Source organism: Podarcis liolepis, assembly GCF_965112155.1.
Source record: "Podarcis liolepis genome assembly, chromosome: 1".
Lineage (NCBI taxonomy): Eukaryota > Metazoa > Chordata > Lepidosauria > Squamata > Lacertidae > Podarcis > Podarcis liolepis.
In genome coordinates this window covers 134,396,544-134,413,986 of record NC_139554.1, presented here as the reverse complement: position 1 = coordinate 134,413,986, position 17,443 = coordinate 134,396,544, and the positions used below count along the sequence as shown (strand labels likewise).

General features: G+C 44.1%; 1 protein-coding gene across 36 annotated transcripts in view; it reads right to left on the bottom strand.

Annotated features, from left to right (window-relative positions):
* Nucleotides 1-3,916: 3,916 nt before the first annotated feature.
* Nucleotides 3,917-17,443, bottom strand: part of PCBP3 (poly(rC) binding protein 3) — a gene marked incomplete at both ends in the record, with an annotated part of 77,163 nt that continues 63,636 nt past the window's right edge. For 33 of the 36 annotated variants that reach the window (XM_083474419.1, XM_083474400.1, XM_083474393.1 and 30 more), the window contains 3 exons: nt 3,917-4,899; nt 8,212-8,381; nt 16,326-16,378. In XM_083474419.1, the coding sequence (XP_083330545.1) occupies nt 4,863-4,899; nt 8,212-8,381; nt 16,326-16,378 (260 nt within the window). Of the gene's footprint in view, nt 4,900-8,207; nt 8,382-16,325; nt 16,379-17,443 lie in introns of those variants that run through there. The other 3 variants (XM_083474415.1, XM_083474417.1, XM_083474418.1) reach the window with 3 other exon arrangements.

Genomic DNA, 17,443 nt, shown 5'->3' with positions numbered 1-17,443 from the left:
AGCCTCTTCTGGCTTGGTAATCACCATAGGCTCTTGAGTTTTAATCATGAGTGTATTTACTCCCTTCTCATCATAATCTTTATGCATCGTTTAAACAATCAGAAGTGACAGAGATAACAATGTTATGTTTGGTTCAGGTGTAGAAACATCCAAGTCCAACACTTTACAAACGGTTAGGGCACATAGTGAGATATCCTTGCTGGGTGCTCCTCCAAAAGAGAAAGTCTGCTGCAGTTCAGGTCCGTGTGCTTTCCAGAGACAATGAAATATGTTTTTATTCAGGCAGGTTTCTGCCAGGGATGAAAACAAGTGGGGATTTGTCTTCTGTAATTGTTCCAGAGTTCTAGCATGTGGGCAGTTGCTCTTAGCTTAAATTCTGGTCTGAAATAAACTTTAATAATTTATATGGAAATAACCAGTGCTTGGAAAGTTTATTTTTAAAAAAGGAACTCACTCTGGTTCAATTTCATCCAAACGAACTCTTTGTTCATAAAAAACCCCTATCCTCTGTGATTTCTTTCAGCATTCAGCATGATAATTTAAGCTGCTATGCTGATGGATATGATCCAAAAGTAAATAGTCCGCAAGTGTCAACAGGTGAAGCTTTCTTCCTAATGTGTTTCCTTACTAGAAAAGGCTTACCCTGCTTAATTTCTGCTTGCCACATAGTGGTTAAAGGCACAAAGCACCCCTCTCTTTGTTCCTGTTCCTATATTTCTCACTGCAAGCTGCTCCTCTCGGAAAAGAGCGAGTCTCTTCAGCAGCAAAGATACAGGAAATGCCTGCCTTGCTTTCTTTCTGATTGCTTAGCAGCAGTGATTAAGTCACAAAGCATCCACAGAAACAGCAGTTCCTCCATGTCTGCATAATATGCCTAAAAATGTTGCTGCCCTGTTTTGCTTTCTAACTTTCATTATAGATGTCCAATTGACTTACTTTTTTTTTATTAATGCAAGAGTCCAGTCCACCTGCTGGGGGAGTGTGGGAGGGAATGAACATGAAGAGGAGCTAGAAATCATTCAAAGTTCTGCCCCAAATGAACTTCACTCTGTTTTAGTTCCCCTGGCAATTATGGGAAGTAAATGCTGCCTGTGTGCTTCGTATTATCCATTACACAAAATACTGTTTACTTTTTTTATAGCTCCATGTTAAATTCCATGCTCATCCCTCACAAACAGCAGACCGTATTTTGGCATTGAGAAAGATGTAGCATAAATCAATGTGCAGAGAGCCTCCCAGGTATTTATCACGTTCCCCACCCCACCCCAGTCAGTTAATATGCATTACGTTGCAACAGTGATTCCAAAATAAATCTAGCTGGATAGCAGACAACCACTCTCCATAGGGTATTCATCTAGAATTACTGGTATTAAAGAATCGGTGTCATTCTGTCTGCATTCAAGTTCTGCTTTATGGGCTATTATCAGTGGCGTAGCGTGGGGGGTGCAGGGGGGCCCCGGCCGCACCGGGCGCAACATCTGGGGGTTAGGGTTAGGGGGTGCAAATCCACGAGTTAGGGGGCGCAAATCCACGGGTTAGGGGGCGCAAATTACTTGCCTTGCCCCGGGTGCTGACAACCCACGCTACGCCACTGGCTATTATCCCTTCTGGTTCCCTGTGCACAATGTAACACATGTCAAAGGGGACTTAATCTAGATCAGAAACTCTACAGCACGTATCTCCTGGTTTTCCAACAATTTGGCAGCCCATGGGTAACATTTTAGCATATATTTACAGAAGTAGCAGAACATCAGATTAACTGGCTGTTTTCTGATGCCAGACAGATGAGCAATAATTACTGTCTACACACTTAACTTCACATGCAGTTCTGAGACCCAAAGTACTGGTTGTTTTAGCTGGCCATTGCCTGTTAATGTTATAACACTGCTTCCTAGCATTGCTTCACAGCCTTTTCCCTCTAGACAAAAATGCAATTATAAGTGTAACAATGTATAATGGGCTGCCTTTCTCTGCTCATATCATGCTTGCTGCTAAAGGTATTCTTGTCTGTCTGTCTGTCTGTTCTGCTGACACAGGATTTCTACCCAAGTTGAATCCAATAGCAAGTCTTAGTACCATGCATGGTTCCCACCCTCCACTCCCATGATATGCTGTCTCCTTGTCTTAGATTCTTTACCTCATTTTATTCCCATAATAAATTGTAGAAGTAAACTCACTCTTCATTCTTCAGTGTCTTTGATGTGGTCTTTTAGCACGCAGTTTGCTTTGTTCAGTTATTGTTGGGAAATGTCCTTTTCAGGCATCATGTTGTAAAAACTGCGTAGAATCATAGACTTAAGGTCTAGCGCAAAGGATTTTAGCTTTCTCAAATTTGCCAAAACCATAATGTTGTACAAGTCCTAATAGATCCAACACGCCGATTGTGGACTTCTGCTACTTGACATTGTCTCCATAAGGTTGTTAAAGACCACTGGAAAAACCATCTGTCTCTACAGACCGCCATAACTATTTGTCATAAAAGGGTTTTATAGTGTTTATTAGAAAAAGAGTAGATTGACCTTAACTTTCCAACATTTGGACAGCTTTCTTTGCAAGTGAAAATTCCTTACCACATTTAATTACTATAAACGAAAACGTTACATTCAAACGTAAAATATAAACGAGGCATGTGCTGTGCTGTCCCTTTGTGAGGAATCACTACTCATTGTTGTGTAACAAGAGATGTTTGAATTGCTCTCTACCATTTATTGCACTTGTAATCAACTGGTATTTGGCAATTTACTACAATCTGTAGAGTTTTATGAATGTGAAAACACCATGGCTTTGGGGGGTGTTTTTGGCATTTTCAGAGATAACTGTTTGCTGCTCTTTTTAAAAATGCCACCAACCTCCCACTTGGTTTCTTATAGGCATCCAACTGGGATTATGGGAGGAGAACAATTCAGGAGATTATGGGCTGGCAGAAGTACACCCTGCTGTGGATGAGGAATCCAGGGCTGGGGGCTCCACCGAATTCTCTCAGTACTGGCCAATGAGAACAGAAGTTAGCATATGCTGATTTCACCCCACATTTCCCAGGTGCTGAGAAAGGAGTGTGAACTGGTTGTGCTATATCCTGTTCTAGTAAATTCCAGGGCCCATGAAGCACTGAGGCAGTGGGCTCAGAAAAGCTGGGAGGGGTGGCAGATCCAGAGGCACGCAAGGAGCATGCCACTTCCTGGGAACTACACTTGAAGCTCCCCTCCTCTTTCTCCTCTGCCCCCTCCCCATCTCCCTTTTCCTCCCCTCCCCCAGCCTTCAGGGGGTGGCAGTAGAGTCATCACCATCAGAGGACCTGGTAAATTCTCATCATTCATGTATTGCCTTCCTGTTTTTCAGAATGGTTTGTTCCCAGAGGTTTGCCTTTCAAGATGCTCAGAGTTTCTAAAGGTAAAGGTAAAGGGACCCCTGACCGTTAGGTCCAGTCATGACCGACTCTGGGGTTGCAACGGTCATCTCGCTTTATTGGCCGAGGGAGCCGGCGTCAGCTTCCGGGTCATGTGGCCAGCATGACTAAGCCGCTTCTGGCGAACCAGAGCAGCACACGGAAGTGCAGTTTACCTTCCCGCTGGAGAGGTACCTATTTATCTACATGCACTTTGACGTGCTTTTGAACTGCTAGGTTGGCAGGAGCAGGGACTGAGCAACGGGAGCTCACCCCGTCACGGGGATTTGAACCGCTGACCTTCTGATTGGCAAGTCCTAGGCTCTGTGGTTTAACCCACAGCCCCACCCGTGTCTCAGAGTTTCCAGCAGAGCTTAAAAGGGAGGATCAAAACAAAAAAAATCAACCATCACTAAATATATGCTTATTGGATCCAATCTGATCAAACAGAAGCATGGAAGAGGAAGGAGGCAGGTGAGACAAAGAGCCTGTCAAGGAAAACCAAGAAGGAGCACACAAAGACCAAAGGCAGAGCTTGTTACTAGCAGAGCTGCACAGACTTTTATTAAATACAAACAATGGCAAACACAGCAGGCTCCCAGAGGCTGGAGCTTCCTGAGCTAAGTCCAAAAGTCTGTGGGTGATTCTCTTAAGGATATTTTCAGCAGTTCCTGCCGCGTTAAATTTTTTATTTGTCTCCATTTCTATGAAATAATTCTATATTTAAAGGAATATTTTCCTCACCTTGTTCTCTGCTTGGTAACGAAAATGGCTTGCTTTGCTTTGGCTGTGCCTCACTGGAAGCAGCCCAGTCCTTGCAGGAACCCATGAGAACCCGGTTGATCCTCCTGGGCTCCTGCCTGTTCCACTTCCAACATGAAATGGGAGAAAGTCATGCCACATTCTTAGGACAGAGATCCAAACATTTTAAGGATGAGCCAAGGACAATCAGGGTTCAAAGATGGAAGGAACAATTGAATAATTAAAAGAAACAGCTATTTCAAAGCAACCACTGCTCTAGATTAGGCCAGATCTCAGTCCTACTACAGGTGCTGCAAAAAAGAGTAAAATTAAAAAAACCATCTTAGCTAAACTGAGCTAAATAAAGACTAGCGAGACCAATCTTCTTCCAAAGTCTTACCAAGGGAAATCCCAGGCAAAACCTATATAAAATAGTTAGCACTGTACAGCTGAAACACAGACTGGCCTGGAGCATAAATTTAAAATTCAAGAACAAAATCAAAATCACAAAATGCAACTTATAAAGCAACTTATTAGTATGTGCACACATACATACATACATATATATATAGATATATATATATTTATATACATATATTTGTTATTAAAGAAAAGTTTCCAAGGAGAAGAGGGGTGTGTGTGAAGCCGTAAGTATACGCATTGTAGAAGCTGGGTGAAGAAGCGTCATTGGCTAGAGAGGGTCATGTGATGCAGAATGATGTGTGATTGGCAGAAATTAGAGTGCGCCCATTCCAGTGACCTCAGACGTCAGCCTAGAATAAATAATTGTAAAAAATAAATGGGAGGAAAAGTGGGGAATCGCTTAAAGTTTATGACAAACATAGACATTGAGGACTTCATGCTATACTCCTTAGGTCCCCTGTTCACATAAATTCAAACATGGAAAAGAGCTTGCTAATGATTCTGACAAGCTAATTTACATTCACGTTGCCTGCAATACCATGGATTTTGTTACACTCATCCTTTTCTCTTAAAAAATAGCATCTGATCTAATTTAAACACAATTACAGTTAGTATATTTAAAAGAAGACAGAAAGAAGGAAGTTATAACAAATGAAGCGTTGCTGTATGGAGGGCTCACCTTCAGCGCTCCAGTCAGCCAGCCAGGCGCTTTCCCAGAATACTCCACCCTTGCCCCCTGCTCCTGAGTTGGTCAGCAACCCTGACCCAAGAGACATTTGATTGCTTACAAGAGTACATATGTTTCTTGTGGTGAAATTGGTTTCCATTTGCCTGGTAGGATAGTGAGCAGGTAGGCATGTATGACATCTTTATAAATGACATGGATGGAGGAATTGAGGGGATTCTCAGCAAATTTTCAGATGACATCAACCCTGGGAGGGGAGGCCAATGCCGCAGAAGACAGAATTGGGATGCAAGATGACCTTAACAGATTGGAGAAATAAGTCCAAACTAAGAAAGTGAATTTCAATAGGGACAAATATAAGGTTCTGAACTTAGGCAGGAAGAACCAGATGCACAAATATAAGACACCTGGCTTACTAGCAGAACATGTGAAAAGGATCTAACATGAGTCGACAGTGTGATGCAGAAGCAAAAAGAGCTAATGCTATTCTCGGCTGCATCAACAGAAGTCTACTGTCCCAATCAAGGGAAGTAATAGTATCACTCTATTCTGCCACATCAGACCACGCCTGGAATACTGTGTCCAATTCTGGGCACCACAATTTAAGAAGGATGTTGACAAGCTGGAGCGAGAGCAGGGGAGGGCAACCAAGATGATCAAGGGTCTGGAAACTAAGCCTTACAAGGAGCACTTGAAGGAGCTGGGTATGTTTGTGTGGACAGGCGGAGTCCCCAGATCCCGAGCGGTCCCCCCTGTCATGTGGAATAACAACTCAAGACAATGTGCTATGGGATTAAATTGGCCACAACTTTATTAAATTTCAAATGTGGGTAGACCTTGGCTCAGGCATTGGCCGTTCTCCCTCCCCAGTCCCCAGCCGGGGACCTAGGGAGCATCAGGGTTATCCAGTGTGTGTGTGTGTGGGGGATGGGCCGGCTCTGGAGAACATATGTTCAAGCAGAGATAGCCGCCCCCGTTACGCCGCCGCCGCAGGGGAGAGCAATGACGACCTTTCGGCGTACGGTCAAAGCCTCCCTTCAGAAACCCCTTTAACGGGGAACCCTGGTATCGCCGCCGCAAGAGGAAGATGGACTAAAGGATTCCACCCAAGGCCTGATACCGCCAAAGTTGTGACGCTTTGCTACGGGAAAGGCGAAACCTGCCAATGCAGGGAAATTCCTTTCCGGCCCTTTAACAGCGACCTTAACGTAGCAGCGCCCGCATACCTGTGAAGAAAAGTTAACCTGCAAAACCTGTGAAGAAAAGTTAACCTGCAAATAAGACATTAACTGAGGGTGGGTAGGGTGGGAGAAGCTCTGGAGCCAAGTGATGATTCCCAGGTAAGATCCTCCCTCTATTGTGTGGGCAGGTAATCCCTCCCCCTACCTGGCCTGGTCTCCTTGGCAACGCTTCCCCCAGGTGGGATTGGACAACTGACTGAGGTAGGCGGGGACCTCCAGGTATCCCACCTGAGGGAAGGCAAAGCCAAGCCTATGCTGATGGGGCTGCTCCAGATCTAGGGCTGCGCGCGTCCACGCAAAGGGTGCCCCCCGTTTTAAGCGGGGAGCGGTCATTAGCCTGGAAAAGAGACTGAGAGGAGATAGGATAGCCATCTTCAAAAATCTCAAAGGCTGTCACATGGAAGAAGGCGCCAACTTCTTTTCTCTTGCTCCAGAAGGTACAACCCAGAGCTTCAAATTACAAAAAAGGAGATTCTGAGTAAACTTCAGGAATAACTTTCTGACGGAAACAGCTGTTCAACATTGGAATAGACTCCCTCATAAGATGGTGGACTCAACTTCACTGGAAGCTTTTAAGCAGAGGAGGAATGTGTGATCTGGTTGAGATTCCTGCCTTGCAGGGAGTTGGAAGAGATGAACATCAGTGTCCCTTCCAACTCGATGATCCCTCCTGTGCAGCTGTGCCACCCACACATTTCCTGTTTCATCCATACCAGTTTGGCCGCTATTAAAACACATCCTATTATTTCAAATAGCAGATAGGATAATTTTTAAAAGTCTGATTAAGATGGAATGACCAACCTATTATCATTCTCCTTATTTGCCCTTATTCAGAAAAGTGCCTGATAAGATAAAAATATATACAGGAAATGCCAATGCAATTCATTTTCTAGGATCAAAACAAGCGATAATATTGCAAAATAAATTATGCATCTCTTTGGGTGGGATTCACCTGACGAACCCTTTCAGCATAAGCCCTGTGAAAGGACTTTCACTTGTGCAATGGGGCTTCCCCCTGCACCCCCCAAATTGGCTTGGGAGTTAGGAAACCCCAGAACAGCATGCAGGGGGAGGAAAGGTGGGGTTTTTCCTTCTGGCAAGCGGAAATGCTTTTCCAGACGGAAGAATTGTGACATTGAATTACACCCTTTGAATGAGGAGGAGGAGGAGTTTGGATTTGATACCCCTCTTTATCACTTACCCTAAGGAGTCTCAAAGCGGCTAACAACCTCCTTTTCCCTTCCTCCCCCACAACAAACACTCTGTGAGGTGAGTGGGGCTGAGAGACTTCAAAGAAGTGTGACTGGCCCAAGGTCACCCAGCAGCTGCATGTGGAGGAGCGGAGACGCGAACCCGGTTCCCCAGATTCCGAGTCTACCGCTCTTAACCAATACACCACACTGGCTGAGTTAAGAGAGATTCTGACATAGCCAAACTAATTTGTAAGTTATGAAAAGAGATATCTGTACTGAGAAAATAGTTGGATTTTTTTTAATCGTTTACAGCTATCATTACCAGATTAATAGAATAAGGGGAACTGTCAACATAATTGTTCACTGAATTCCCCAAAACTAGATTGATGGATGATCTCACTTCTTGCTGCCATGAAGAGCAAAGAGTACATGTTGGCATTAGAGACGTTTGTATTGTGGTCCAAATGGCCACTTTATTTATATCTTGGGTTATGAAAGTGGGGTGAGGGAGGTACTTAGGAAACCTTAGTAAGCAGCTCTCACCTGGCATTGATGAGGTACTGAGCAAGGCTGATGTTAGCTGGGGTTCCTGTGATGGTAATTTGGCGTTCTGATGAACCTTCTGTGGCATTGGCGATTTTGATCTGTGCTCCAGACATCTGTCTAATTTCATTGATTTTGGTCCCTTGGCGTCCGATTATGCAGCCTATTAGCTAGAAAAAAAGGCACAGGGGCATTTCTTAATTTGGTCCACTGGTGTTAAAGATTGGGAGTAGTATCGTAGGGCTTGTGAGATATGTCAGGGCACATGTTTCTGTTTTGAATACTCTGGAAATGTAATGGTCAAAAGAGCTCTGCTATATCACTCTCCTGCCGAACTGTGCTTGTGCCTTGGCAATCTCTTTCAAACTATTCAGGTTATAAACAGTCACCACCAGGCCTGTCTATGACCTGCATGGCACTTTGTCTTGCCACAAATCATGGCTAACGAAATGGCTGAGGAAACTTTAGAGGTCTGCATCCTCGCCCCAGTCCCAACCCCTCCAGCTCCCTGCATGTTGTGGTGGCAGATGGCGTGAAAAGAGAGATGTGGTGGACCCAGTAAACTCCATGTCTCCTTCTCCCTATACTATAAGATGGTGTTGGTGTCAGGGCCTTGATCAAGGACCAAAAGGGCTCTCTGTCCCCTCACCTTTCTCTTCAAGAGCTGCAGGTGTGGTGTTCTTCCTAAGCCTCAGCCCTTCTGCCTTTTCTCTCCTCCCAGGTGTACTCAGAATGGAGCAAGGGCTTGTGCTCTGAGATGAGCACCAGGGGAAAGGGAGGGGCACAGAAAGCTCTGTGATCGGCCAGGTCAACACACGCCCTGGTGCCCCACTTCCATGGTATCAGAGCTGGGGGGGGGCATAAGCAGGGATGAGAAGGTAACTGATTTTTCGTGCCCACTCACTCATTAGCTCCTCCAATCAAAGCCACTAACAAGAGCGAATCTTCAGTAATACCAGTAGCTGTCAGTTAAGTAAAGTGAGCATGCAAACTTTCTAAGCACAGCCATGACTTAAACATTCCAAGTGTGAAAAAGAGAAGCAGAGAAGAGGCAGCTGGAAACCAAACCCCCAAGGCAAAGTCTTAAGAATGGTCAAACAAGCTCAAGCGAAAGACGCTTCTGAGCAAAAAGAACCACCATCAAAATAAAAGTAGTCTTCAAACACATGAGTGTTAATTGAAATGTTATTTCAGTTATAAACTCAGGAATTTTAGCCACCAGGTGTTAAGAAAGATTCACTACAGCTGTGTCCACAATGTGGCACTGAGCTACACCTGGGTCGCTGTTTCTGTGAGCACCTTTGTCACTTTCAATGTTAGGCCTCCAAAATCTATCTCGATGTTTCCTGTCCACAGTATTTTTGAATTTAAAGGTAAAGGGACCCCTGACCATTAGGTCCAGTCGTGGCCGTCTCTGGGGTTGCGGCGCTCATCTCGCTTTACTGGCCGAGGGAGCCGGCATACAGCTTCCGGGTCATGTGGCCAGCATGACTAAGCCGCTTCTGGCGAACCAGAGCAGCGCACGGAAATGCCATTTACCTTCCCGCTGGAGCAGTACCTATTTATCTACTTGCACTTTGACGTGCTTTCGAACTGCTAGGTTGGCAGGAGCAGGGACCGAGCAATGGGAACTCGCCCTATTGCAGGGATTCGAACCGCTGACCTTCTGACTGGCAAGTCCTAGGCTCTGTGGTTTAATCCTCAGTGCCACCCGAGTCCCATTTTTTTTTTTTTACTTACTGCTAAATTTCCACCTAAGTAGGTATGTTAAATGCTGCTGCTGCTCATTTTTAGCTGTTCTTTGGGAAACCCGTGAGGAAAATTCCTAGGAGGACCACCCCTCCGGTAAAAACAGACAATTTTTGCATTGCTGTGACCTGCCCTGGGACCGCGGTGAAGGAGCAGGTAAGAAATCATCCCAGCAAACAAAAACGAACAATATATGATAAAGTAAATCTAATTAAGTAGCTGCCTTGAATGTCCATGGAACTGAAACAGTCATACAGAGCTAGGGATTGAGGAAATACTCAATCTTGCTCAATCTTGCTCAATCAGAACATTTTAGTTTAGTTATATTGCAATTTCTGAAACAATATGTGAACCAAAACACAGCTTTCCTTTGGAGCTTGTCCTTCTCTGAATTTTGCATTTCCATCCTCCACCTAAGCAATATATAAAAAATGAATATTTTAAGGGAAAATGTGCACAAAAATGCATTTATTAGGGGAAACTGCTTGAAAAATGTGTTTGTTACTGAAAACCTACATACAAGCAGGAGAAGTTTGCACAAAAAAGGCTGATGAATTTTCATAAGGATATTTTTTATATAAAATTGCAAATTTTTGTAGAAATGTGAAGAACTGAATTTAAGACTGGGAACATGAGAAACTTAGACAAAGCGTGTTCTCCTTCATGGAGAGCACGTGTTGCGGTGGGGTCTGCTGAGCCACCCCTCTGTTACCAGGCAGGGTCTCTAAAGATGTCCTGGGGCAGTGATTGGTTCACTGGGTTGCTGGGGTAAAAGTTATGGCGGCTTCTCCCGTCCTCCTTAGCTCAAACATTAGCTCAAACAGATTGAGGTTGAATCCTGACAAGACAGAAGTACTGTTTTTGGGGGACAGGAGGCGGGCAGGTGTGGAGGATTCCCTGGTCCTGAATGGGGCAACTGTGCCCCTGAAGGACCAGGTGCGCAGCCTGGGAGTCATTTTGGACTCACAGCTGTCCATGGAGGCACAGGTCAAATCTGTATCCAGGGCAGCTGTCTACCAGCTCCATCTGGTACGTAGGCTGAGACTGCCTGCAGACTGTCTCGCCAGAGTGGTGCATGCTCTGGTTATCTCCCGCTTGGACTATTGCAATGCGCTCTACGTGGGGCTACCTTTGAAGGTGACCCGGAAACTACAACTAATCCAGAATGCGGCAGCTAGACTGGTGACTGGGAGCGGCCGCCGAGACCATATAACACCGGTCTTGAAAGACCTACATTGGCTCCCAGTATGTTTCTGAGCACAATTCAAAGTGTTGGTGTTGACCTTTAAAGCCCTAAACGGCCTCGGTCCAGTATATCTGAAGGAGCGTCTCCACCCCCATCGTTCTGCCTGGACACTGAGGTCCAGCTCCGAGGGCCTTCTGGCGGTTCCCTCACTGCGAGAGGCCAAGTTACAGGGAACCAGGCAGAGGGCCTTCTCGGTAGTGGCGCCCACCCTGTGGAATGCCCTCCCATCAAATGTCAAAGCGATAAACAACTACCTGACATTCAGAAGACATCTGAAGGCAGCCCTGTTCAGGGAAGTTTTTAATATGTGACATTTTAGTGTATTTTTCCTCTTTGTTGGAAGCCGCCCAGAGTGGCTGGGGAAACCCAGCCAGATGGGCGGGGTACAAATAATAAATTATTATTATTATTATTATTATTATTATTATTATTATTATTATGCAATTTTGGTGGGAGGGGTAAAATGTTTAAATACTCTGCACGCAGCCTGGAGCTTTCTCTTTGCTGCGTGCAACGGATCACCCGCCCACCCGCCCTTGAGTAAGGGGTTGTTGCATTGACCTTGCTATGCCTGTCATGGGGTCGTCTGCCGTTGGGGCAGGGGCCTGGTAGGAATTTTGTCCATCTGGCTGATTGGCTGGGCTATTTGGTTTTTGCCTACTGCGTAGCAAATCGTCACAACTTGTAAGGTTGCGGTTAGGCATTGGTTATAAATTGGTGGAGGAGGGGTTAGGATAGGCTGGGCCTGCCCCTCCATGGTTGCTGCGGAAAGGGAATTCCGTTAAAGGAATCCTGGGGCTTGCCATCTTTTCAATCCCTGGAATGGGACTAGGGCCAGCAAGCCTTCGGGGAGCATGCGGATGAAAAGTGAGGGTCTGTGACTCAGTTCCATTTCTCCCCGACTTGCTTCCCCCCGCACTGTCTTTCGGTGGTGCCCGGAAGTCAGTTCTGTCCCCAGGCGGGGGGACAGATAGTCTTAACCAATGCCTAAACAACCACTCACGGTTTTGTATTTAAATAAAGTTGTGGCCAAAATTATGCCAAAAACCTTAAACAAAAATTAAGTGTGCATTGTGAGTTATTTGGGGGGTGGCTTGGGGACCTCGACACACAACTCAACATGACAGCTTTGTTTATCCCTATACACAGTGCAATATACCACATTCCACATGATTCAAGCAGAGTTGAATGTTTTGAAGCTGAATCTCTTTCATCTCTCACCCTCTGCCATCGAATACTGTGGAGCTGGAGGGCCCACATTTTCAGTTGCCTTGAGACATAAAGGTCTGCTGGACTCCAAGATACACCCTGTTTCTGGAGGAATGAAGCAGCTGTCTATATCATGACAACTTCCAGTGTCGCTTCTATGTGTGCAAAGTGTTGTCTGCAAGAGCCTCTTAGTGCTTTCCCCAGTAGTACCAGATTTTGATTTTCTTCTATTACAAGTGCAATGTAATTTTTTAAAAAAGCTTTTTGTAGTGATCTAGCTCAAAGGCAGGACCAACTATCTATCAAACTCATCACAGAGCATCCTAAGAAACTGGAGCCAGAGAGTAAGAATTTAACCAAACCTGGCAATGTCTCTGAAGGGGTGGGACATAAATCTAAATAATACACAAATAAATCCATCAATGTTTTTACAAACAGCAACTGAATATGGGTGTAAAAACAGCTGATGCAAGTTTAGGCTGCATTATGAAAAATAACATAGCGGTCAACTTTTCCCTTTTTTGAAGGGAAATTCCCTTATTCCAAATAGGATTCCTCGCAAGAAAAGGGAAAAGTTGACAGCTATAAAATATTGGTTCCACTTGGTTCTGCACTTGTCAGACATCATCAGAACTGCAGAGCATGACAACAAGGATGTAGAAAAATTGGTTCCAAAGATGGCAATGAAGATGCAGGGATATGGATAAGGTGGAAGGAACTGAGAAGGGACATGAAAGCACACTTCAAATACCCAAAGGGGCTGTCACACAGAGGAGGGTGTTGACTTGGTTTCTTCTGCCTAGGAGGGCAAAGCTAGATCTAATGGGCTTCTATCACAGAAGATTAGGCTTCTGTGCAACCTTAGGAGTAACGTCTTATTGGTAAGGACCACTTGACAATGGAACCAATTGCTGGCATGTGTATATGTGTGTGTGCTAGAGGTCTTCACACAGAGGTTTGACAGTCATCTGTTGGGAATACACCACATCTGGATTTTCTGATTCAAGTGGAAGCTTGGTCCACAGGCCCCTCTCCAACTCTACTATTCTATGGTTCTATGAACCATGTAAGAATATAGAAAGATGTGCAAGCTGGTGCCCTATCAACCAGGAAGTAACAAGGTAATGGGGAGAAATCTAACAGAATCCACAATGATAGGACCTCAGAAGCAAATGGCGAAGAGAACATTGTCCCTTTCATACTCCAAAAATAAATTGCTTCCATAACTCTATGGATGCATTTCTATGGAATCTTATTGAGTGAACATGGCTTGCATATTGAAAATAATGCATATTCATGCCCATATCTGTCCAGAACATGAAGTCACAGCATACTCAATGTGCGAAAGGGGTAACACTCATAAGCACCCTGGTTTTCATCTGTGAAGTGTTGGAGAATATATTATAATAGGAGCTGTAATCAAAATACATAACACAAGCCATTCTGGAAACAGCTCACATTATACTGCTGTCTATATAATTTAAGTTAGTAGAAAGAAAAATAGGTCTTTTAAATGGTAGATTTCCTGAAGAATTGTTCTGCAGGATCGCAGGCAGATCATTTATAATGGGCCAGGGAGCCAGACTGGATTACAGATTCAGAAGAAGTTCCTAGTCCTAGAGAGAACATTCAATCCCTTGCTGTTGAGGATAACACCACTTTAAGACACCAGAATTAATAATGATTTGCTGTTCAAAAAGCGAAAAGTCTTTGTCTCATTCAAATATACGATGGCGGCCTCTAAATTTCAGGTTGCATGCCAAGCTCAAAAATCAATGGCATAAACCAAACTAAACTAAACTGAAACACTCAAGTCAGAATACTCCATCACCTTTTCCTCCTCAGCCACATTATTGGTTCACCTTCAGATGCAGGTATGCATTTTTAGAAACCTGCTTAAATATTTTTGTTAAGGTTTTATTGAATGTGGAACAGAAGAGTGTTGATGTAATTGTGATAGACAGTGTCCCTGCACATACATTAACTGTAACCAGAGCTCAGTTTGCTTTCATTTGCATAATGGATAAACAGTGCAAACCATCTATACAGGAGGTTTTAATGGTGGATTTGGGGTTGGCATGACGTGGCAAAGTCATGCTGTCTCTGTAGGGGAGGACTGTCATGGCTTGCCCTGGGGAATGAATGAACAAACCTGGGAGAGTTTTGGTTGCTCATATTCATGGAAGATGAATTCAAACAAATTAAATATAACTGAGATTAATTTTTAAGAGTATGTTCATGCCAAAATTTGCATGCTCAATGGGGGAGAATTAATGTTTGTTGCTAAGCAAATTGCCCCCACAAATTAAAAGCATACCAGAAACAATTATGTCTTTCAATTCAACGAACACTAACAGTACATTTGGGCTCTGGAAATTTCATAAGAAAAGTATAGAGAAGGGAAGACTCTGAAGGACCTATGCCTGTTTACAATAGGAACTTTGCAGGGTCCTCTAATGAGCCAGGATAAATTGACAGGAAGCTCACAATTGCAAATAAGATAGAGCTACATTCTACCTTGCTTATTATAAAATTTATATTGCACCTTTTCTCCAAGTCAATAGATACAAAACCACAATTTCATGGAGCTGGAAATGCATGTTCAGAGACTTCAGTCAGACCCTTTTCACTGTCTTTTTCTAAAACACACTCCACCATGGTTTTTGACTTGCTTAGCTCTCAACTGTTTCCAGACCTGGGGTCTCCAATGCGGTGCATATGGCAGGGCCACTGTACCCCAGAAACCACCCTTGGTGTCCACCAAGGCCCTTAGTCCCTCCAGACAGATAGATAGCTTGTTATGGGGAATGTACTTCCCTCCTCTGTGTTTTATTGATTTTTTTTAAGGTGGAGGTATTTTGTCTGCTTGGGATAGGGGGCTATTAAAGCTCTTTTTTCTTCTGTGAAATTTGTGTTTTGTGGTGCTCACAGCAGTTTTTTAGATTTTCAAATGTGCTGCTTCCTAGGTCCAAAACATTTGGGAACTCCTGTTCTAATCCATACTCATAATGTGTGAAATGAGCACAGCTGGAGTGGACTGGAAGAGAGGTCAATTTACATTTCTGTGTATTTATTCACAATAAATAAATAGCTAGCATGAAAACCTTTCTAAACAACATCAAATGTAGAATTTCTGCAGGGGCTATTTGAAAAGGAGTACTATATGTGTTCTGTTCTGTTTCTCATAAACTGTCAAACTGGTTTTTAAAAATAGGGGAGGAATTACTTGCTTTTTATCTAGAAACAAATGGGATATTTGCATGAACAAGTAGTCAACGAAGCACAACCTTTCCTGTTAGAATACAGTACCAGATAATAAGAAATGGAGCCACGACCCCTCCCACTTCCCACTTCTCTCCCACCACAAAGTCATAGCTGTCAACGTTTCCCCCTTTTTAAGGGAAATTCCCTTATTATCTGAATAGGATTACTCGTAAGAAAAGGGAAAAGTTGACAGCTATGCACAAAGTAAGTCCCACCATTTCCCAGCTCAGCTCCAATTGCACTGCTTTGATTACCACTCGGCGCAGAGGTCAGGATCAGAATGGGCAAGGAAAACAACTCCCTTTTCATCCCATAAGGCAACTTGTGAAATTACTGAGGCAGCTCCTGCCTGCAGCTGGCAAACCTCTAATGCTCTAGGACTAGAAAGGGTCAGAAAATGGTGTCATTCTCCAGAGATGTCAGGTCCATTTCCTAAGGACTAGACTAGTGAAGAAAGTTTGCCAAGGCCATCCCCCTCCCCAATTCTTTATTCCACCCCTTTCAGTTTAGTAACTGTACTTTGTTAAAAGACTTTGAAATGATATGCCTGGAATTAATGCATGGGCTTTGCTAAATGTCCTAGATGTCATTTGTAGAGAAACATGTTTTAAAAATGGTACGGAGAGCATTGAGATGCGATACTCACATCATTGGGAATGGTGAGTTCATGAGTACTGGCCGGGGGACTGGCATCCAAACCTGAGCATATGCAAGGGAAAATGGTTATAGCTTGAAGACATAGCACTGCACAGCGTCTGGTATTCCACCAAAATAGCAGACCTTGTGAATTTCTCAGACTACACCAGGGCCAGAGGGTAAGGAAGGAACATGTTTTGGCAAAGTAGCAAGGAAAGCACTAATACTACTAACCTAGAGCTCCTAGAATCAATTCTCTCTTATCCTGCCCATTTGGTTCTAATACAAACCATTACAAACTCCATAGGTACCGTATCCTCACCTCACCTTGCTTCCGTTTCGGGATCAAAGATAAAACAGTTGGCTCAAAAAGTTGCTGTTAATCAACAGAGCAAAAACACAGCCAGGACCTTGTGGTACCTTGGGGTTAGTGTTGGGGAGAACATGTCCAGGCCACGATGCAATGTCTGCCACAGAAGTCCATTTTGTGAAGCGCATCGTATTCAGTCTCTCCAGCCAGGCTGTTTTGGTTGCCAAACATAAGCAAATTGGTTCCTACATTGCTACTCACTTTCCATTATGCTGATGCCCCTGACAAGTATGGAACATATCTTGACACCAAACCCAATATAAGGATAGAGTTCTACTGCAAATGTACTCCAGAGGTAAGTGGTGTGAAGGTCAAAGGTATAAACTGGGGAGGGGGGAAGCAAACTTTCCTGTCATATTGGCAGCTACGAGCAAGTAAGAATGTAAGAAGAGCCTGCTGGATCAGGCCAATGACCCATCTAGTCCAGCATTCTGTTCTCACAGTGGCCAACCAGATGTCCATTATGGAGAACCAGGAAGCAGGGTTCCAGAACAAGAGTCCTCTGCCCTCCTGTGGTTTCCAGCAAATGGTATTCAGAAGGTCCATCATGATCAATTCCACGGTAGATGAACGCTTTAGCCTGATGATGGCATTAATCAGGTTTAAGCAGTACAAACAGGAAATAATTTTTGAGCTGACAACATGACCACTCACTGAATCAGGGAGTGTTCATTAATTGGCGCAGTTCAGGCAACACAGTCAGTGAAATTTTGGCTTACCCAGACTGTGCAAATGTGTTGACTGTCCAGCTTTGCTCC